Below are 18204 nucleotides of genomic sequence, written 5' to 3' on the forward strand. Positions count from 1 at the left end.
TCCTCATTTTGCCTGAACACGTACTGAAATATGCATGGTCCTTCCTGATGGATTCTCAAGGCACTGAAAATGTCTCAGTTCAAGACAGGGTCAACAACTTCAGGTTAATTACATGTTTAATTTTAAAGTGCATAAATCCTGTACAAAATCAAAATGTTTGCTTGAGCAAACAACGTGAAATCATGAATTAGATCCACTGTGAGTATACTTAAAAAGTCTGCTCTTCAGAGTGAAGTGAATGCACTGTAGTATGCGATATTGTGACTTCCAGTTCTAGACAGCTTTGTCCTGAGTCAAAAACGTCCTTCCAGGGACCGCTGTTTATGTGCTAGTACTTCAACTGCAGAACTCCATTCCATAGTCTCAATTTCCAGAAAGTGGACCAAAAAGAATGTCAATTAAATGAAAAATTAACCCAGACACCAAAAGTAAACCTCTAATATAGGCATACATTTAGACTAATAGTTGAGAGATGGGAATACTGCTGTAATACTGAAGTGCAACCATGTTTGTGTGGGTCACTTCAGCTGTCACTCCAGCCTGTCCTCAGTGTTATGTGGGAGGTTTAAACTAATCAGCTTTTTCTGAAGTTTAAATTCTAGCATCACATCAATAGCTGTCACACAACATCAAGAAATAGCAGTGCTGATGTATGAAAGCCAACCTGGTCCTATTTTCAAGCATCTGAATTGACAGATATTTCCCCCCGTAAAATTATTTTACGTCATAAAGTTAAATGTTTTAGTCAAGAACTAGTGAATACAATAATGCATCATACTCTAGAGCTTTTGGTGATCTGGTGGGGGGGATGGGAAGGAAAGGACATGATTCTGAAAACCTAACCAAAGCAAAAATATTTGAGAGATTTTTATAACCAAGACAACATTACTTGCTTCTACTTTCATATACCAGAGAGTGAATGTTTTCCCAGAAAAAAAAAAAAAACACACTCCATTCCCGAGTTTGTTTCAAAATAAATCAAATCACCTGAATTATTTTCTCATGAAACATATACCAAACAGCTCAACAGCCAGTTAAGCTAAATTTCTATTCCTGTTTGTTGTTATTTTTCATGGGTAAAGCTGCCTTGCACTCATAGCAGCATCTGAGGGAATACCCATGGAATTTATGGAATTTAAGCCTTTTAAATTCTTCAACAATTTTTCACCTAACAGACCTTTTCTCTAAAAAAAAAAAAAAAGGAATAAGGCAAAACAAGTCAAGCACACATCCAGTCAAAGCATACGTGCATTTAGGTATCAGACTTCAGAAAGAATCAAAACATAGTGTAACTCTGGCTAATCTCGTAATTGCCAAGAGGCTTTTATTCATGGCTGTTAAATAATACGATCCAAGTTGCCTCTCCAAGATTAAGTGTATAAAGTCACTGTGCAACTAGTGACTGAAGGATATGCTACACCATTTACATAAAGAACCCTTGTGAAAGAATCACTGTTGTTGCCTTTACACACAAATATATTTGCTAGCAGAATATATATGCATTCATTAGGAACACAGTGACTGTAAAACTTTGAATTTTTAGTTCTGTAAATGCCTAATCTGATACACTATTTTAAAACAAGCAATACATTTGGTTTTCCCATATTAAAAGATGGATTTTACAGGCAGAAAAGGAGGAAAGGTATTTTTGCAGAGGAAAAAGAACTGGAGCAATGCAATGAATAATCTGAGGATAAGAAACAGGTGCCTCACTGACAAGCTACCCCACATTTATACTCACTGTAAATCAGATGTTACACTGTAGCACCTAAGTAGGTGCAAATCTACCACTGGGAAAGGCAGTCATCTCCATTCTCTGCTGAGAAACAAGACTTACTATTATAAAGATGCTTTTCATGTTCTGCATCCAATCTATCTGGCTAATACGCATAGAACAGATAAAGGAATCTAGGTTCCCCAATGGCATTCAATCTATTTCTTGCTCCCTGGGGAAAAAAAAAAAAAAAAAAAAAAAAGAAATTCTGTGGAGTGAAGGAATATAGGGGAAAATCACAAGGGGCAGTCACTGCTTCAGCCAGCGCTAGAATTGGGGATTTTCTAGTCCCCATGCCACACTGAAACACTGGATATGAGTCTCTTGCAGTAAGGCCAGTGTGTAAGGATAATATGCTGCCCTGTATGTTTCAAGTCAATGCACAGAACTACTGAACACAAACTTCAGCTACTACATCAAAATAGTCATTAAAAGAAATGACATATTGTAACTTACAAAAAGGCAAGATATTGTTGCAAAACTTCCAAACACAATGAACAAGAAACTGTCTCCACTTCATACAGTGACTGAACTTAGTTTTATATTCAAAACAGATGATAATCTTTTATAACAACAATCAATGTCAGTTTTGGATTATGTCTGTAGACAGTCCAGAACCATGAGATATCACTCCATGCTACAGCTTGAGCACAGTTAAATGTCACACGGCTAAGTGCCTTAGCACACACAGGCACACCATCAGTGTTGTCTACCACGGCCATTTTCCACCCTCCTCTTTAGATACAGGAGGTCCTCATCTCTCTCACAAGTTATCAGATGTGCTGCCTCTTACAGCTGAAAACCCTCTGGAAAAAGACAAGAGTTGGTCCACAGACCATAGCTGGGCGCCTGTCAAAAACATGGCAGAAGTGTATCTCTCCTCCTCATATCCTCACAGCAGTGCTCAACTCTGAGAGTCCAGTCTAGAGTCAGCAATGTGGTAGGACAGAAATACCTGGAATCAGTTACCAGATGGAAGGGAAGAATTCTAGTAGTTAAGATGATAATTCCATTCATTAAGCAGCCTATAGTATATGCATCACTATTCCCATCCCATTGGCAATCTCCTCCCAAAAGAATAGTAATGCTAGTTGCATTTGTTATAGTATTCAATCCTGCAGGGGCTAGAATGTGGGAGAAAACATCAAATTTTGAAAGATTCTGAAATAATTTCATGCATTCCATGAAAACTGACCAATTTCAAAAGCTACTGATCTTATAGAAACACAGTACTTTTAAAGACCCTGAAGTGCTGGTATGATCACAGCAACTTTCAGTTTTTTAGTGTAATGTCTCTTAAATGCGCAAACTGGTCTTGCACCTACTTGTATGGGTACAAACTGGTGAAACAGTTAAGAGAATTTCACAAGTACTTGTTTAGCAGAGACTTATTTACTCTTTAGCCAGTCTGCTTTTTTTTTTTTTCCATTTAAAGCAAATTTGAGACCAGAGTGCAAAATGGATATTGTAGTTGTTTCATAGAGTTACAAGTACTCTTTTCTGCATAAGCAATTTGTGTTAGTTTTGCTACCTCCAGGACTACATGAAGACTAATACTATTTCTACTGTCAAAAGCCCATAGCTGATTAGAAAAATCAAACTGAGTTGAGTGATACCAGACTCTGTGCTATGCATAAGACAACACTGAATCAAGTTGACTAACTTCCCTTTACCAGTCTGTTGTCTTGCAGAGAAAGCAGCCCAGCTCCAACCTTTAATTACCTAAGTAGTCCTTACTAAACTTAGTTGCCCTGAATATCCACAGATTAAAGCAGTTCTGGAGATGATCCCAGACAGCCTTTCCAATTAAGAACTCTCCCATCAGGTGCTGTTCCTAATAAATCCCGAACAATCAAATAACTACAGTAAACCCATGCAGAATTAAAAAACATAATTGAGTTACTTCAAATCTCAAGTACTTACTCTGCACTCAAAAGTCAGTTATGGCCCAGACAAAGCCTCCCCTCACCACCTTGTACCCCAGTCAAACTAAAAAAGAAAACCAAATATTCAAAAACCTCTGAGGCACATGCACAGGACTGCTCACACAAAATACCTCTGAACTTACTTTCTTCCTTTCTCAGACTGCAAGCAACAAGAGTTGCTCATTTTATCCCTGGTATGGCAAAGGAGTGTTGGTGTTTTATACAGTGGTCCCAAAACCCATTCCCTGGTGGTAGAACCATCACAACAGCACAGGCCAGCAATTTTCCTAGTGACAATTTTTCAATTTCTCTGTGAATAGCAACTGGCCATAAATTGGCCTGGCAGGTATCTCCTCACCCCCTTGTGGAGCAATTGAAAAGATCTGTATGTTCTAAGATTCCTCCATCAGTCCTCCTCCCTCTATGCAGAGGAGAAGAAATGACTGCTGTTTAATGTGTAATTCAGCTGCCTCATGTAACTGGCTGGGAAGTGGTAACCACTTCACTTCCTAGAGGCAAGCTGGTTACTTCCCTCGACAACCTTTACGTATCACTGTAAATCAAAAGCATTCAGCACACTGAAGCAGTTCTGGGCATATCCTTGCCCCATTTATACTAGTAACTAGTCTCGGTGCCCCTTGTTAGGCTTTGTAAAAACATACAGGAGGGGGGAAATTATCTTTATTGTTACTTCTCTCATTAAAAAAAAAAAGGCGCAAAAAGAGAGTCAAGTCAAGATCAGGAAGGAGAGCAGAGAGGTGATGATGGTAGCGGCAACAGTTCTAGCCTCTATAAATTTAGTAAGGCTGCAATTTATGATTAAGGGCAGGAAAAATGCAGCTTAGCTACTGACTCTTTCTTCAGGCTGTGGGCAAGTTTCTTTGCCTTCTTCAGTAGTCTTTTTGTCCATTTCCAGTAGGCACTTTCAGGGATTGCCACTGCAACTCGCAAAAAGGACAGACAACACTACAGCTCTGCAGGGACCCTCCTCCCTCCACTCTCAGTTAGCCTCTATGCATGACTGAAACAGGACTAATTAATATGCTAGCTTTGACTTCTTCTGTCTAGCCAATCCTGGATGGATGATCTCCTGAGAGCACCATGATACTCATAGTTCATGAAGCGAGATTCAAAAAAGATTATAATATTCCTGATGGTTTCTTTCACATAAGAATCTGCAAGGGGTGACATAAACACAACAAGAAAAGGCAAATGGACACTAGAAACTCATCTCAAAATTTTGGAGCAGGTAAAGCAAGCAGACAAAGTCAAGCAGCAAGAGGGAAGAGGAAGGCTTGTGAAAAGGCTAAAGAAGGTTAAAAAAAGCTTTACAATTTTAGACAACAGTAGCCAAAGATCCTGTGGAGGGTTTTAAAGAAGAGTGAAATAATCAGGCAAAGAATGCAACCTTTACAAAGGCATGAAAAGTATTTAAAGAGAAGATTCTCACCAAGGAGCTAAACCAGAAACAGCATCTCACCATCCAGCAGTCAATCTGTATGGGAGAAAGAACCTCAGCTACTGTAAACTGCCATGGCTGGAGACAAAGTGGAATTAAGGCGGTGTACACCAGTGCAGATATGCTTGCAGAAGCTCTGAAGAATAAATGCCTCTCTCTTCAAAAGTCTGTCTTTTGGGCTAGGAATTCACAAAATTCAAAGCACATGCTGATTCACAGTCAGCGGGAAGGCGGCGGGGAGGGGGAGAGGCGAGGATGGCAGAGTATAAATAATCTATTTTCTTCATTTCAGTCTCTTTAAGCTTCTAAACATAAATTTCATCCATTTTAACTCTACCATTCCCAAAGTTTAAATGTTTCCCACCATCTGTGATTATTTGTATCTTGCTATTCAAAGGTTTAAATACCCCTGTGCGATAGATTCAGTCATATTACCCTCAGCCCACTGAACAAGTGAGTACATCATATGCAGGAGAAAAATAATTCATCAGGTTCTGGCAATCTATGAGGATATGGAAACCAAGCAGGCGGAGTCTAAATTATCTTCCTGCTCGCAGGAAGACACATTTGCCAGTGTTCCTCACTACAGGTAGAGAATGTCACTCTCAAGATCGTTAAAGCAGTACCTGTCATTAACAGTAAACTGTTAATTTCATGTTCAAAATAGGAAACAAGCAAATGAGCACATACATATGTGGCCTGTGTTCTACCTGAGATGTCTGCTCTGCTACACTTCAGCCTATCAGTAGAGTTCCAGCAGGAATAGATTTGACTCAGTTTCTAAAGCTATTACATTTTCTACTATAGTATCTTTAACGCCTGTTAACTTTAAAGACTAAAGGAAACCATCACTCTTTACTGCCTGAAGGTCTTGTCTTCCTGTAGAACAGGAGCGATGCAGTTTAACTGTCAGCAAGTTCATGGAGTGTTTTTCCACCTGCTAGGTGGATAACCACATCTATACTGCAAAATGTCATTGGCATTAATGAGCACATAATAGGTATGTATAATAAAAACCTGTAACTTCTGAAAAAATAATTCAATTATGAGGGTTCTTACCAGAAATATTAGCAGAACAAAGTTTAAAAATAATTCACTGTAATGAAATTGCACATGGTACTTCAGAGTATTTTTAAATCAGCCATTCTGACCCTCTAACACTGAGATTCAGAGACAGGGTTGAGGCTCAGGAGAGTCTGGTTTTGGTGAAGCTTTCTAAATTACTTTATATTTAGATGGTGCCATTAGTACAAGCTCTGAAAATGTTCTTTGTTGATACCCAAACCATTAAAAAACAAACAAAAAACAAACCAAAAAAAAAAACAAAAAACAAAAAACCACCAACCCACACAAAAACCCCCACAAACCCTAAAAAATAAATTAAAAATTCGATATAAATTGTCAATGCTTCCAATGTTATGTGCCAAAGACAAGGCTACAATGCAGCCCCTTTTTAACTTAAGCCTTTTTTAGAGATTCCCATTGCTTTTCATTCTAGATTATTTGCAACTAAAACCAAACTTCTCACTGCATATTGATTTTTCATACTTTTTATCACTTTCTCTACTACTTCCCAGGGCCTGCCTCCTTACCCTGCTATTCCTAGGATTCCCCCATGGTTCATTATCCAAATTCAGCCTTCCTTTACTCATATCTTTATGTCACTTTCACCTCTCCTTCAACTCCATGCTCCATGACTAAACAATCTAAGTGTTTCCACCACCCAATTCCAAACCCAAGTTTTCTCTATCCTTCTTGCAGCTTCTGGTGGCCATTTTCTAGCTCCAGGTGCTTCTCACAATCTACTTCCCTGCAGCCCAGTTACGTGCTTGTCCATTTTTGCCCAAATACTCCACATTGGTGGTCCAAGTTACAGATTGACAAGATACTGGCAGCACAGAGACAAAGTAATGAATGCAGTGTTTTAACATCTTCAGAACAATCCAGTACCTCATAAAGACTCTGTCCTAGGCTGACCTTAAAAGTATGTATTATTGCTCACAGAATGATTTACAATACCTTTTCAACCCACTTCCTACAACAGTAAAGTGAGGTGTGGTAACAATTGTTCATGATACAAAGCAAGACAGCAGCATTTTCTGTCTCAACTGCAGCACATGGTAACACATCACAGACAATAAAGTAGAAACCAAGGAGTGAAAATGAAATTGCCATGGATAAGGATGGCAGTTTCATTTTATATCAACAGCACAATTTTCTGAGTGGAAAATGGAGCAGCTTTCCACACAAAAAGGTCTATCTGCATGGTCATACTAGTGAATAACAGATCTAAACACACACATCCCACATTAAAGGCAAGACAGTCAGCAATACCACCGAGACCTGCATGCCCAAGTCTCATTAACTTTGATTTTGAAATCTTTGATTCGGGATTTCAGGTATGTCCGAAGTAAAATATAATTCATTGAGTTTCCATACCAGATCACAGCAAAACTCAGGTTGAATGGAGACTCAGAAAGTCATATTAGTATAAACTTCTGGTCAAACACTGCCTTTGCAGGAGCCTAGGTCAAGACTCAAGTATCTGGATTTCATTCTTTGAACTGGCGGTGTTTAGCCTGGAGAAGAGGAGGCTGAGGGGAGACCTTATCACTCTCTACAACTACCTGAATGGAGGTTGTAGTGAGGTGGTGGGGTTGGTCACTTCTCCCAAGTAACAAGTAAAAGGACAAGAAGAAATGACCTCAAGTTGTGCCAGGGGAGGTTTAGACTGGATATTAGGAAAAATTTCTTCACAGAGACAGTGATCAGGCATTGGAACAGGCTGCCCAGGGAAGTGGTGGAATCACAATCCCCGGAAATGCTCAAAAACTGAGCAGATCAGGCTCTCAGCAATATGGTTTAGTGGTGTTCTTGGCAGACCTGGACAATGGTTGGAGTTGATGATTTTGAATGTCTTTTCCAGCCTGGTTGATTCTATGACTCTACCACATATTTCCTTTTTGACCTCAGATCACTAATTCACACAGCTGCTGTCTCCCTGACTTCTCTGCAGTCACAGAAAAAGAAATGTTGTACTGTTAGTAAATTAACATTTGAGAAATGCTTAGGTAATATGGTTTGAAATATAGGCAATCAGGCAACTAAATACTGGAGCTGGGCTAATATGGGAAACTAGCACTCCAGAGCATTCAACCTGAGTGTTTTGCTTCATTCAGAGAAAGTAACTGCCTTTTTCCACAGATGTTAAATTCAGTTCTGAGACTGCTACATTTCAGAAATTCTGGTTATTGTTTCAAGCCTGCTTCTTGGTTTCACAGCAAAGACTTGGCTCACGAAAGTCCTTATCCGCTGTGTGCTTCAAGTGGACCAAAACAGACTGTAAATAAATTTGAGTCATATGAAATACAGATTATATCAAACAACATTTTGTTACATTTAAAATTATACAGGAATATATTAAACAGGATTTTTGTTTCCTTTGCCCTTTTGACTGTATCTCTAAATCACATTTTAGTCAGGCACTTATTTACTGTATGTTGCTTCCTGCAAACTTGGTACCCAGACCTGAGGAAATGGATAAATTACCCTGGAGTTCATTTTCTCTTCTCAGTTCTCCATGGGATGACACTGGCATGATGAGCCTAAGCCGAGAGAGATGTTTGTCTCATTTCCTTCTACTATTTTAGATGCCAGCATTCATATGGTGCTAGAAAGCGAACAACTCAGAGAGAAGGTTAGTTATTTTTTAAATTCTAGCTTCAGACAAAGCACATTTCCTAAAGGGGTTATTAAAAAAAAAAAAAACAAACAAAAACCAAACACCACAACAAAAAATTGGAGAGAAAAAAAAAACAACAAACAAAAAAACCCTACATTTCCCAGTTATCCTCAATGACATCTATCTGCCAACTCTTTTAATACCCACATCAATAAGCCAGGCAAAGAGTGCCAGAAGTTCAAGCTAAATCTAGGTGAAAATTCTGTTTAGGAGACCTTGGGAGCCACACAACTAACTCTTGCCATTGAAAGTCTGCCATTTGCCCTAAACTAGTCCACTAGAAGTGATTTCAAAGTGTCACACATCTGTCTCCCCCTGGAAACAGAAACCATTCAAGTGAGATCACAATCAATAAAGTTTACCATTCAGCAGCATCTACAGATAAGACAAGAGCAAGTCCAGAGACACCAGTGCTGGGGGGACACACAGACAGGGATACAAGACACACATTGTTCCAAAACAACCACCCAAAACAGGTAAAACCCCACAAGCATATGGCAAGTGGCTGTGGAAATAAGGTACATGCTAGTTGGTTAATAAGTCTTTCCATTAAATAAATACATGCATCTGTGCATATACAAAAACATGTCCTCTCACTGGACACTGCACCTACATATTAAAACAACTGGAAAGTTTTTTCTTAAACCTTTCCTTTTTTTTCATTTCCTTTTAGGCCAACAGAAGAATAGGATATTTAAGGCTGGCAAATACCCTAGTCTTTGAGGGAATGAGACACTGGAGTAAAGAAATATTTTAAATCAAAATGTACACACTATCAATAAGTAAATCATACTGCAACAGCTGCACATTTTATATGCATTGCATCAAGGCAAAGAGTAAATCTAACTAGAAGTCTAGTGAGGAGTATTTGAAAATAATACACTTATTTTCTGTATTACCTCAATAAGACCATGGTCTTTCTGTGCTAGCTGCTGTACAAGTGCATAGAAAGAGAACCTGCAGGTCACACTGAGCTCACAAATTTAGACTGTTCCTAAAACAAAGGGTAAAAGTAACATTATTAATACCACCTTCTTAAAAGTGGGGATCTAGAGCATTTATCCTTGCTACAAAATTGAAGTTTGATCTCATAAGCACACTGTTTAGAAGAAATACATAGGATCACACTGTTTAAAGAGGATTTACATCAGCACAAAATGACATTACGCCAGCAACAGAAATATTTTTAAATTAACATTTATTACACAAAGTTTATGATCTTATCAACTGAGGTGTCTGTAAGGATTAAGGAAAAAAAAAGGATATGTCAATGCAACATGCTGAGAAAGAAGCATTTAACTAAGTACTGCATTTGTTCAATAACACTGATGGAAATCAATGCTTCCTATAGTATAGGATTCCTATAGTTCTTGTACAAGCATACAAGAAATAGCTTTTTCTATCCTTTTGGAAAATTACTTTGAAGAGTTAGTCCTGATTTCCTTAGTCAGTGAGAACACCATCGATTTCTGTAGGAAAAGTAACAGGCTTTTGTACTCTCCATGGTAAGTTAACAAAACTGTCCAAGGCTTTTGCAGTTTCTCTACAATGCATCACATCCCACATTGAGTCCCCAAGGTTATAACGAACAGTTTAAAAGATACACAAATTTAATGATTTCTGATCCCGACTCAGAACTCAGTTATACACATGCTGCTGGGAAACACACTTTATTTCACCATAGAGGGCTGAAGTTTTTTTTCTCTCACTGCAAAACGAAGTGTTGCTACAATGTACCTTTTAATTCTAAAGGGAAAAGGCAGCATGGCTCAGAAAGAAATGCTAACCACTGCCCTTTTCCCAACCCACAACAGATCCTTACCCACCAATAACAATGGACAAAGTACACTTGAACCAAATTTAAAGCTATTTAAAAATCAATGTAGCTTATCAACTATCCACGGTTGACAAACCACTGGACAGGAAACTCCACCAACTCCTTCAGTCTCAAGGCAGGTCAATGACTAGTGTCAGAGGATTACCAGAAATATATTCCAACACACTTCTAATTCACAGCAATTAGTTTAAATATTCTCTGCACTGCATATAGGGATTACTTCACAATATTTGCAACAGAAAGGATTCCAGATCAGTTGCTTTAACAGCCTAACACAACCCAAAATCACATGGTTAGGAACATCACACCACCCAGTCACCCTAGCTTGTAATTGCTCTGGAAATGTTAGTCAGGAGGATATGGAGTCATGGGAACATTCTGAAACAAGAGGCAAGCCATTGGAGCAGAGAAGCTATAAATCAGACTTGCTGGGCAGATGGCACTGCAAGCTAGTGAGCTGGTGGCAGATGGAAGTGAGAGCTTGGATAAGGCAAAAAAGTTGGTTGCAAACTAATGAGATATGTTAGCTAGAGACAGCTACTCTCCCTTTCTGACTGCTGTGCTTTAAGTGAGGGTCAGATCAACCTCTCCGCCACAGAATTTAACCCAGGAAAAGTATCAGACCCACAAAGAAAAGGTAGTCTGGTTTTCCTCAGAGGAACATCCACAGCAGCCATCCAGAGAAATACTCAATACAAAAGAAGCAGATGATTTCACAATTCATAAATCCCAGGGTGTCATGAAATTTTTGAAGTCCAGAGCCTACTACATACAACCTGCAAGTCCTCCAGCCTGGCTCCAGAACAATATAAAGGCGTATCTTTTCATGGCAGAGGAGCTTCCAACAAAGGGGAAGTTTCAAGCCAGGAAGGATCTTTAACAGAAAAATGCTACATAACATGTTAACTTGGTGCGGATTTTGTCTCAGTCCAGGCTAGAACTGAGGCTGACTCGATGCTCACAAATGTTCCACCACCTCCTGCAGCTGACCTACAGTTCCTTTGCTGCTGTTACGAGATAGATAGAAACTGTAATTCCTTAGGACTGCAGAATAGTTGATACAAAAAAAAACATGTAGCACCTTTTAAGATATGCATGAATATCATTCACTCTAACCTCCAAGTGTAGAAAGCCTTTTTCCCCCTAGCTTTTTAGATATACACACACACATACATATACACACACACTCATATATATTCCTTTCCCTTGTCAGAGCCTCAGGGTTCTTTTTTAAAGAGGCATTGCCAAGTGTTCAAAGCTTTTTCTGTTCTGATACAATGGCCCCAGAAGCATTAATAACGTTTCCAGAAGAACACAATACAAAATGATCTATTCTGTAAATGAGAATCTCGGACAGTATAGGCTACATGAGCTTCTAATACACAGAGCTTCCACGAGCTTTTAATATTACTTCTAGAAGCCTATGGAATCTTTTTCCCCAAAATATATGACCAACGCTAAGCCTTTCTTGCAAGGTCATGAACTGCAAGGTTCTCATGGTTTTGCAAACTTCTGTAGCTGCAGTTCCTGACAACTGGGAATATCTTTTTATTTGCATGCAAGTAGGAAAAAGGAGGTGAAGTGGTAAATTAACTTTGGTGAAAGCCTTTGGGAAAAGGGAAGTAAAGCTGCAGACTTGTGTAGGAAGCTAATAAAGAATGAGCACAGCAATAGCACTGCAATGACAGAAAGGATTAATAGGCTCTCAGTAAGAACTTGCATTTCCCAAGGTACTCGGAAGTTCTTGTATCCTAAACATACATAGGAAAACATCCACATAACATAAGAAAACTACTATATACACACCCATGCATTTGCAGGGCCCCTAGTGCTTAAGGAAGATACTAAATTACATAGGTAAGAATTAATACATCTGAAAGGCACCTACAGAGACCACTGTATTCGTACAACATCTATACATATTAACTATCTGTTCTGAAGATGTAAAAGAAAGACCAGAAATAATCCAGCCATTTAAAGTGTTTGACAGCACATTCCTGAGGTTTTCAGTACATTGGGATAAGCACATGATTGAAAGCTTTCCAGCTGGAAATCCACACTCACCAATTTTCTATGCTATCTTTATCAAGTCTCTTGACCTTTTCTGGGACTACTTTCTCCAGATGCAGTCATGGGGTTACACAAGCCATATTCCCATAGAGATGAACTATGCTACTTGCTTCTTTTTGATAGTTTTTAGGTCATTACAGGGTAAATCTCAACCTCTCACTACCAGATAATTGGTTTGGGAAGCAAACTGACCCTTACCCCCCAAAAACCCCAAATCTACAGAAATTGTTATGAGCAGTAACAATCATAGCTTCTCACAGACCCATTTTTGTCCAATAAACATCAATTTCAGACATTTCAGATGCTCCCTTTAGTTGCAGCTATCTTACATCTAGCCAATCTTGTGGCATCTGAATCACTCCTTCAGCTGCACAAGATACACATAGATAAGCTGTACATAACTGTAGAATAACAGGAAGTTACTAAAAAAATGCTACAGTTGCATCCTGTGGCATATTTGATTTATAAAATCGTGTTCTAACAGAAGAAACACCCTTAAAAACAAAGGTTAATTCCAGCACTGTGAACGAGCATCATTAATTCAACGCAAATCTCATATTTTTCTTAAGACCTCAGCATCCTGAGGCATATTTGGGCTACTCATGTCCACTGCTCGTGGTTACAGACAAAACTGCACAACAACCTGAATTTCAGAACACATATGAAAATGATCCAACTGGATTTATTTCACTGTTCTTCAATTATTCTTACAATTCTGTAGGAATAGACGGAGGTGAGCTATTTGTTCTAAACATCTGGAGAAGTTAGCACTGCTCCTGGTATTCCAGTTTACACATAAGCATATCTTTTCCCTTGGCAGTTTTATCAAATAATTGCTATAAAAAGTTCTCGTTCATCCTAAATGGAAATACCTATCAAGAACTTTGACAGGCATATTTCTGATGAAGCTTCTACAATTCTGTGGCCTTTGTTGGCGTGTGCTGCAAAGTATGTGTTCAGAATGTCACAATGACACATCCAATCATATTTTCTCCATGTATGTGGAGAAAAATGGAAGAGGAGTGGGAAAGAATAGTGTTTTCTGACTATTAATCAGGAATAGTTATATGTTTCCAAAATGCCATTTTTGTCTTCTTTCTTGTCTGTGAACAACTCCAACAGACAAATCAAGAGCATCATAAGGTTACAGATGCAGACGAGAGCAAGCTAACCCACAAAGTTCTTCACAGAAGCACAGAGAAGCTCTTTGATGATACAGTTAAAGCTTTTGGACCTACTTTGTGCAATCATGTTTCAGCCCTCCCCCAGAAACACTTAAGCACACTAGTGATCCTCAGTCTACACAACACATATCTGAGGGGGGCATACTGATCTAAACTCTTCTAGCGCCTGGGGCGGACAGTATCCCAGAACGCATGCTGTCATTGTCTGCAAGATGGCACAGACTCTGCTGTCATCAGAAGTTGATCAAAAAGTCACATTAAAAAAAAAATTATCTGAACTTTAAATTATTTGGCTAGTCCCACTGGCAAAACGTCTCATCTCCCACACACCGTAAACCACAGAGAGCCATGAAGAGAGAGGAAATATACACTGGAAAGACAGATGGGAAGATGAAAGCATTATGGACTAACACTGATATTAAAATGTGTCATCTATCCCTGGCCTCAATCAATTACTATTGCCTGGTCAGGATAGATATCCTGAAGTAAAATGATTTCCAACGTTTACATATTACTTACCTCATCATTCCCCCTCCATACAATATAAATTTCTACTCTCAATACATAGTTTATCATTAAAATAGCAAAATATGCTTAAATGTATAATGGTAATGAACACAAATTCCTGTGCTCAGATGGTATCTCAAATACTGCATGTTCAGCTATGCAGTTTCAAGAAGAGTACCAGTGCAATATAAACAGCAATAAACATCTTTCTTGCAAAAGAAACAAAATTAGAAAAATCAAATTGTCAGCACAAGTCTCACTGACCCCAAAACATTCTTGTATCCATACATTAATTTTTACCTTTGATAAAGTCATGGCATTATATAGTACAATAAATCTTAGTTCTACACAGAACAGTCCCGTCTTTTTTTAAATTCTCTACTTTCATGTTTACCCTAACAGATCTCCGCAGCTGAGTCATGGCAGCACTACACAATACATTTCAAGAGCTTCTATGACATCGCAAAGTCTTCCTGTCTTACCTGGTTCTGTACAGTTCTTTTCTTCTTGTGTCCCATTAGGAGATGCCATCAACCTTCTATTCCTCCATATTTCTGACAAAACACGTCTGTCTGCAGTAGTTGATTCTCGGCCTACATTAAACAGAAGGAGGTTATGCACACCGTCACTAATTTTTTCCTGGACTATATGCTCCCACTAGCAAGGGCAGAGCATCCATATGTTAGTGCAGCAACATCAAAGTGCAACCGGGGCAAATGCTAACACATTTACGCAAGGTGCTCCTAGCTCCAAAGGGTGAAACTAGCTATGCAGGTGCAGTATCAGAGCTGTTATCATGTTCTGGTTATCAGAATACTTAGCTGTGACCCACAACAGGAACACACTCTGGAGCAAGAAAATGCTGAAACCAGCACCTGTGACACTCAACACACAGCAGCTCCTATAGATGAAACCAGCCCAGCTATGCTGACATGAGCAAGAGTCACGCTTCCATTTAGTCATCTGCACTTGCACATATTAAATTACATTACTGATTTCTCAAAAAATAAAAATGAAGATGGACATGTTCCAGATACATTTTGCTTTATTCCAAGTTCTAGGGGCTGATCTTTTCCGTGTTGGGTATACTTGATAATATCGGTCTCTGCATAACTTGTCAAAGAAAACTGAAAATAAACCCCCTCAAGTCTTAAGAAATACAAACTTCTTTGGTAGTCAATGGAGCTTTTGCCTTAACTTGTATTCCAGAAGCATTCTCAGTGGAACTTGCTGAATAGAGTACAGAAGCACTTGTGATAATGCAGGGTATACAATTATAATAATCAAAGGAAGAATAGAACCTCTTAATTAAATCACTTCCAACTCAACCTTATCCATTTCAAATGAACATATTGTAGTAATAAAAATTCTTCCACAGCTGATCTTAATGTTTATATTCAATGCCTGTATTAAGAGTGACTCTTAAAATTAAAAAAAAAAATTAAAATCTAGCTTGGAAGTTAGCCTGACTGGAGTATTCGCTAAAATATGCCAAGCCACAATTATAAGAAACAGAGAGAACAGATGGTCAGTGTTTATGGATACAATATACTGTAAATTAGCCAGCTGAAAAAAAAAAACAAACTACCTGATGCAGCATACCATCAGAAATTAGGTTATGAGGGATTTAGCTGATAACCCAGAAGATTAAAAACTTTCATTAGTCATGACATTTTTCATGTAAACCTAGAGAAGTTCTGGAAAACTGTTATCTGCTACCAAAAAAAAAAAACAAAAAACCACCAAAACCAAATCCCTTCAAACTACATAAACATAATCATGCCCCAAGTGCTTGCTTTCAAGAAACAGTAAGTTTATGAAAATAAATAGCTTGTGCAAGAAGAAGGGAAAAAAATAAAAGAGGCACAGGCATGACAAACAGTTCTAAATAAAGAAAGCAACAGTATACTATAAAACCACAACTAAAAAGTTCTAAGATGAGCAATATGCTAATATGGTCTAACACACTGAGTTCTTATATGGATGGCTTGTTGCCATCCTAGATATAACTCAAACAACCCAGGCAACAATTTGAGCACAAGAGCATGAGAAAGTATGAGAAGTTCCATCAGATTTTTCTTCCTTAAAGCACACGTTTTAACCTCAGCTCTATTTTAAGCAGATGACCTATCCTAATTCTGCTAAAAATGTTGATTTCTTTACGTTAAATGTGGACATAGGATCTGGGCTTAGTTCAACTTTGTTCTCAAACCCTCAGGGACTGCTGGCAGCCCTACCTAGAGACCCATCCATGTGCTGTCCCAGCAACCTTAGAGTCTGTATTTGAGGGATGCAGGAAGAGGGCCTGAAGCTGCACACTTTGAGCCCAAACTGCTACAGCAGGCAGGAAAAACAATAACAACAATAAAAGAATGGCAATGATTTAGTCAGTTATAAATGCATCAGTTTACCAACAAGGCAATTTGCACAAAGGATGCAACAGACTTTCCCTATAAAACGTAAGATTAACGCTGTTCCTTGCCTAAAAATACCTAATTTTCTGTCAAATTCACACTGTAATTTTGGGGAGAAGGGAAGAGGCGTTAGAGGGAAAAGATGGTGAAAAGAGGCAGTTGTAGCTGATGAAGGTTTACAACCTAAAAATGAAAAGCGGCTTGAAGTTGCAGGGGGGACCACAACCGGCTGAAGAGGATCCAGTTCTGATACAGCGGTGAAACTACTTGAGGGCCGCTCCCAGACACTCAGCTGCCCCGCGATTCCCCTCAGCTTCCAGTTCCAAAGCCCCCCGAGCGTGACGGGGGACTCCTGGCTCGGTAGCTCTCGGCCACCATGCACTGCCTCTTGTCGCCGGGACCGCGGCCACGCACCTGCCCGGCACGGGGGTCTCTCCCGAGGAACCCGCGCTGCTCCCCGGCCTCGCCCGCCCCACCACGGGGCTACTTCCACTGAGAAACTCAAAGTGGGAACAGCCGCGGCCGCCTGTCCCCGCCAAGCCCCCGGAACCCTGCCGGGCTCCGCTGCTCCCGCCGCCACAGCCACTCACCCAATCTAGAGAGCAGGCTGGACATGCACCAGGCGAAGAAGAGGATGGCGCAGATGAAGCCCAGCTGCTGCAGCAACATCTCCCGCCTCTTGCGAACTTTCCTCAGCATAAGCAGCATGGTCTTCGGGGGGGCGAGCGGCGTCTCGTCCAGCTCCATGGGAGCAAGCGCGGGCGCCGAGGGGGCGGCCAGCAGGTCGGTCGCAGAGCGGGGATCACTCTCGGCGGCTTCGTGCGGACGGCTCCATACCGGGCGGGCTACAGCGCGGGGAGAAGCCGATGCCCGACGCCTCAGGTCGGCAGCAGTGAAGCAGAGGCAGGTGGCGGCGGGCGGGGGTGCGGGGGGGGCCGGCGGCGCCACAGCGGAGAGGGGGGAGGGCGAGTCGTCGTTCTCAAGGACCGGGCTGAGCCCTGCGCCCCACGCGCGCCATGGCCGGCGAAGGAGGAAACGGCGCGGCAGAGCCCCGCGCTCCTGTTGCCGCCCCACCGCGTGCCGCGGGCTGCGAGTCAGCGCCGAGGGACGGCGGCATCCATGCGGCTCCCTGCCCGCCCGGCCAAGTATGAAGTTTATCCCTTTCCCTCCTCCCTCCTGCCGCCAGCCGCTGGTGGGCGTAACAGCCGCCGCCGCCGCGGCAGTAACCAGTCCCGAGGTACTCAGCTCGCCGCTGGGCGGCCGCTCAGCCCCGGAGAGCAGCCGTACCCCAC

At 40.5% G+C, this 18204-nt stretch overlaps 1 protein-coding gene across 3 annotated transcripts in view; it reads right to left on the reverse strand.

Moving 5' to 3' along the window:
- The window catches only part of SLC24A4 (solute carrier family 24 member 4), a 93513-nt gene extending 75665 nt beyond the window's left edge, over positions 1 to 17848 (reverse strand). For all 3 annotated transcript variants that reach the window (XM_062637981.1, XM_062637971.1, XM_062637989.1), the window contains exons 1-2: positions 17503 to 17848; positions 14981 to 15091 (exon numbers count right to left, since the gene is read on the reverse strand). In XM_062637981.1, coding sequence (XP_062493965.1) covers positions 14981 to 15091; positions 17503 to 17659 — 268 coding nt within the window. In that variant the 5' untranslated portion in view covers positions 17660 to 17848. The remainder of the gene's footprint in view (positions 1 to 14980; positions 15092 to 17502) is intronic.
- Between the last annotated feature and the right edge of the window lie 356 nt (positions 17849 to 18204).

The sequence above is a fragment of the Pezoporus occidentalis genome, unplaced genomic scaffold, assembly GCF_034315485.1.
Source record: "Pezoporus occidentalis ecotype Australia unplaced genomic scaffold, CSIRO_AGI_Poc_V1 ctg115, whole genome shotgun sequence".
Taxonomy (NCBI): domain Eukaryota; kingdom Metazoa; phylum Chordata; class Aves; order Psittaciformes; family Psittacidae; genus Pezoporus; species Pezoporus occidentalis.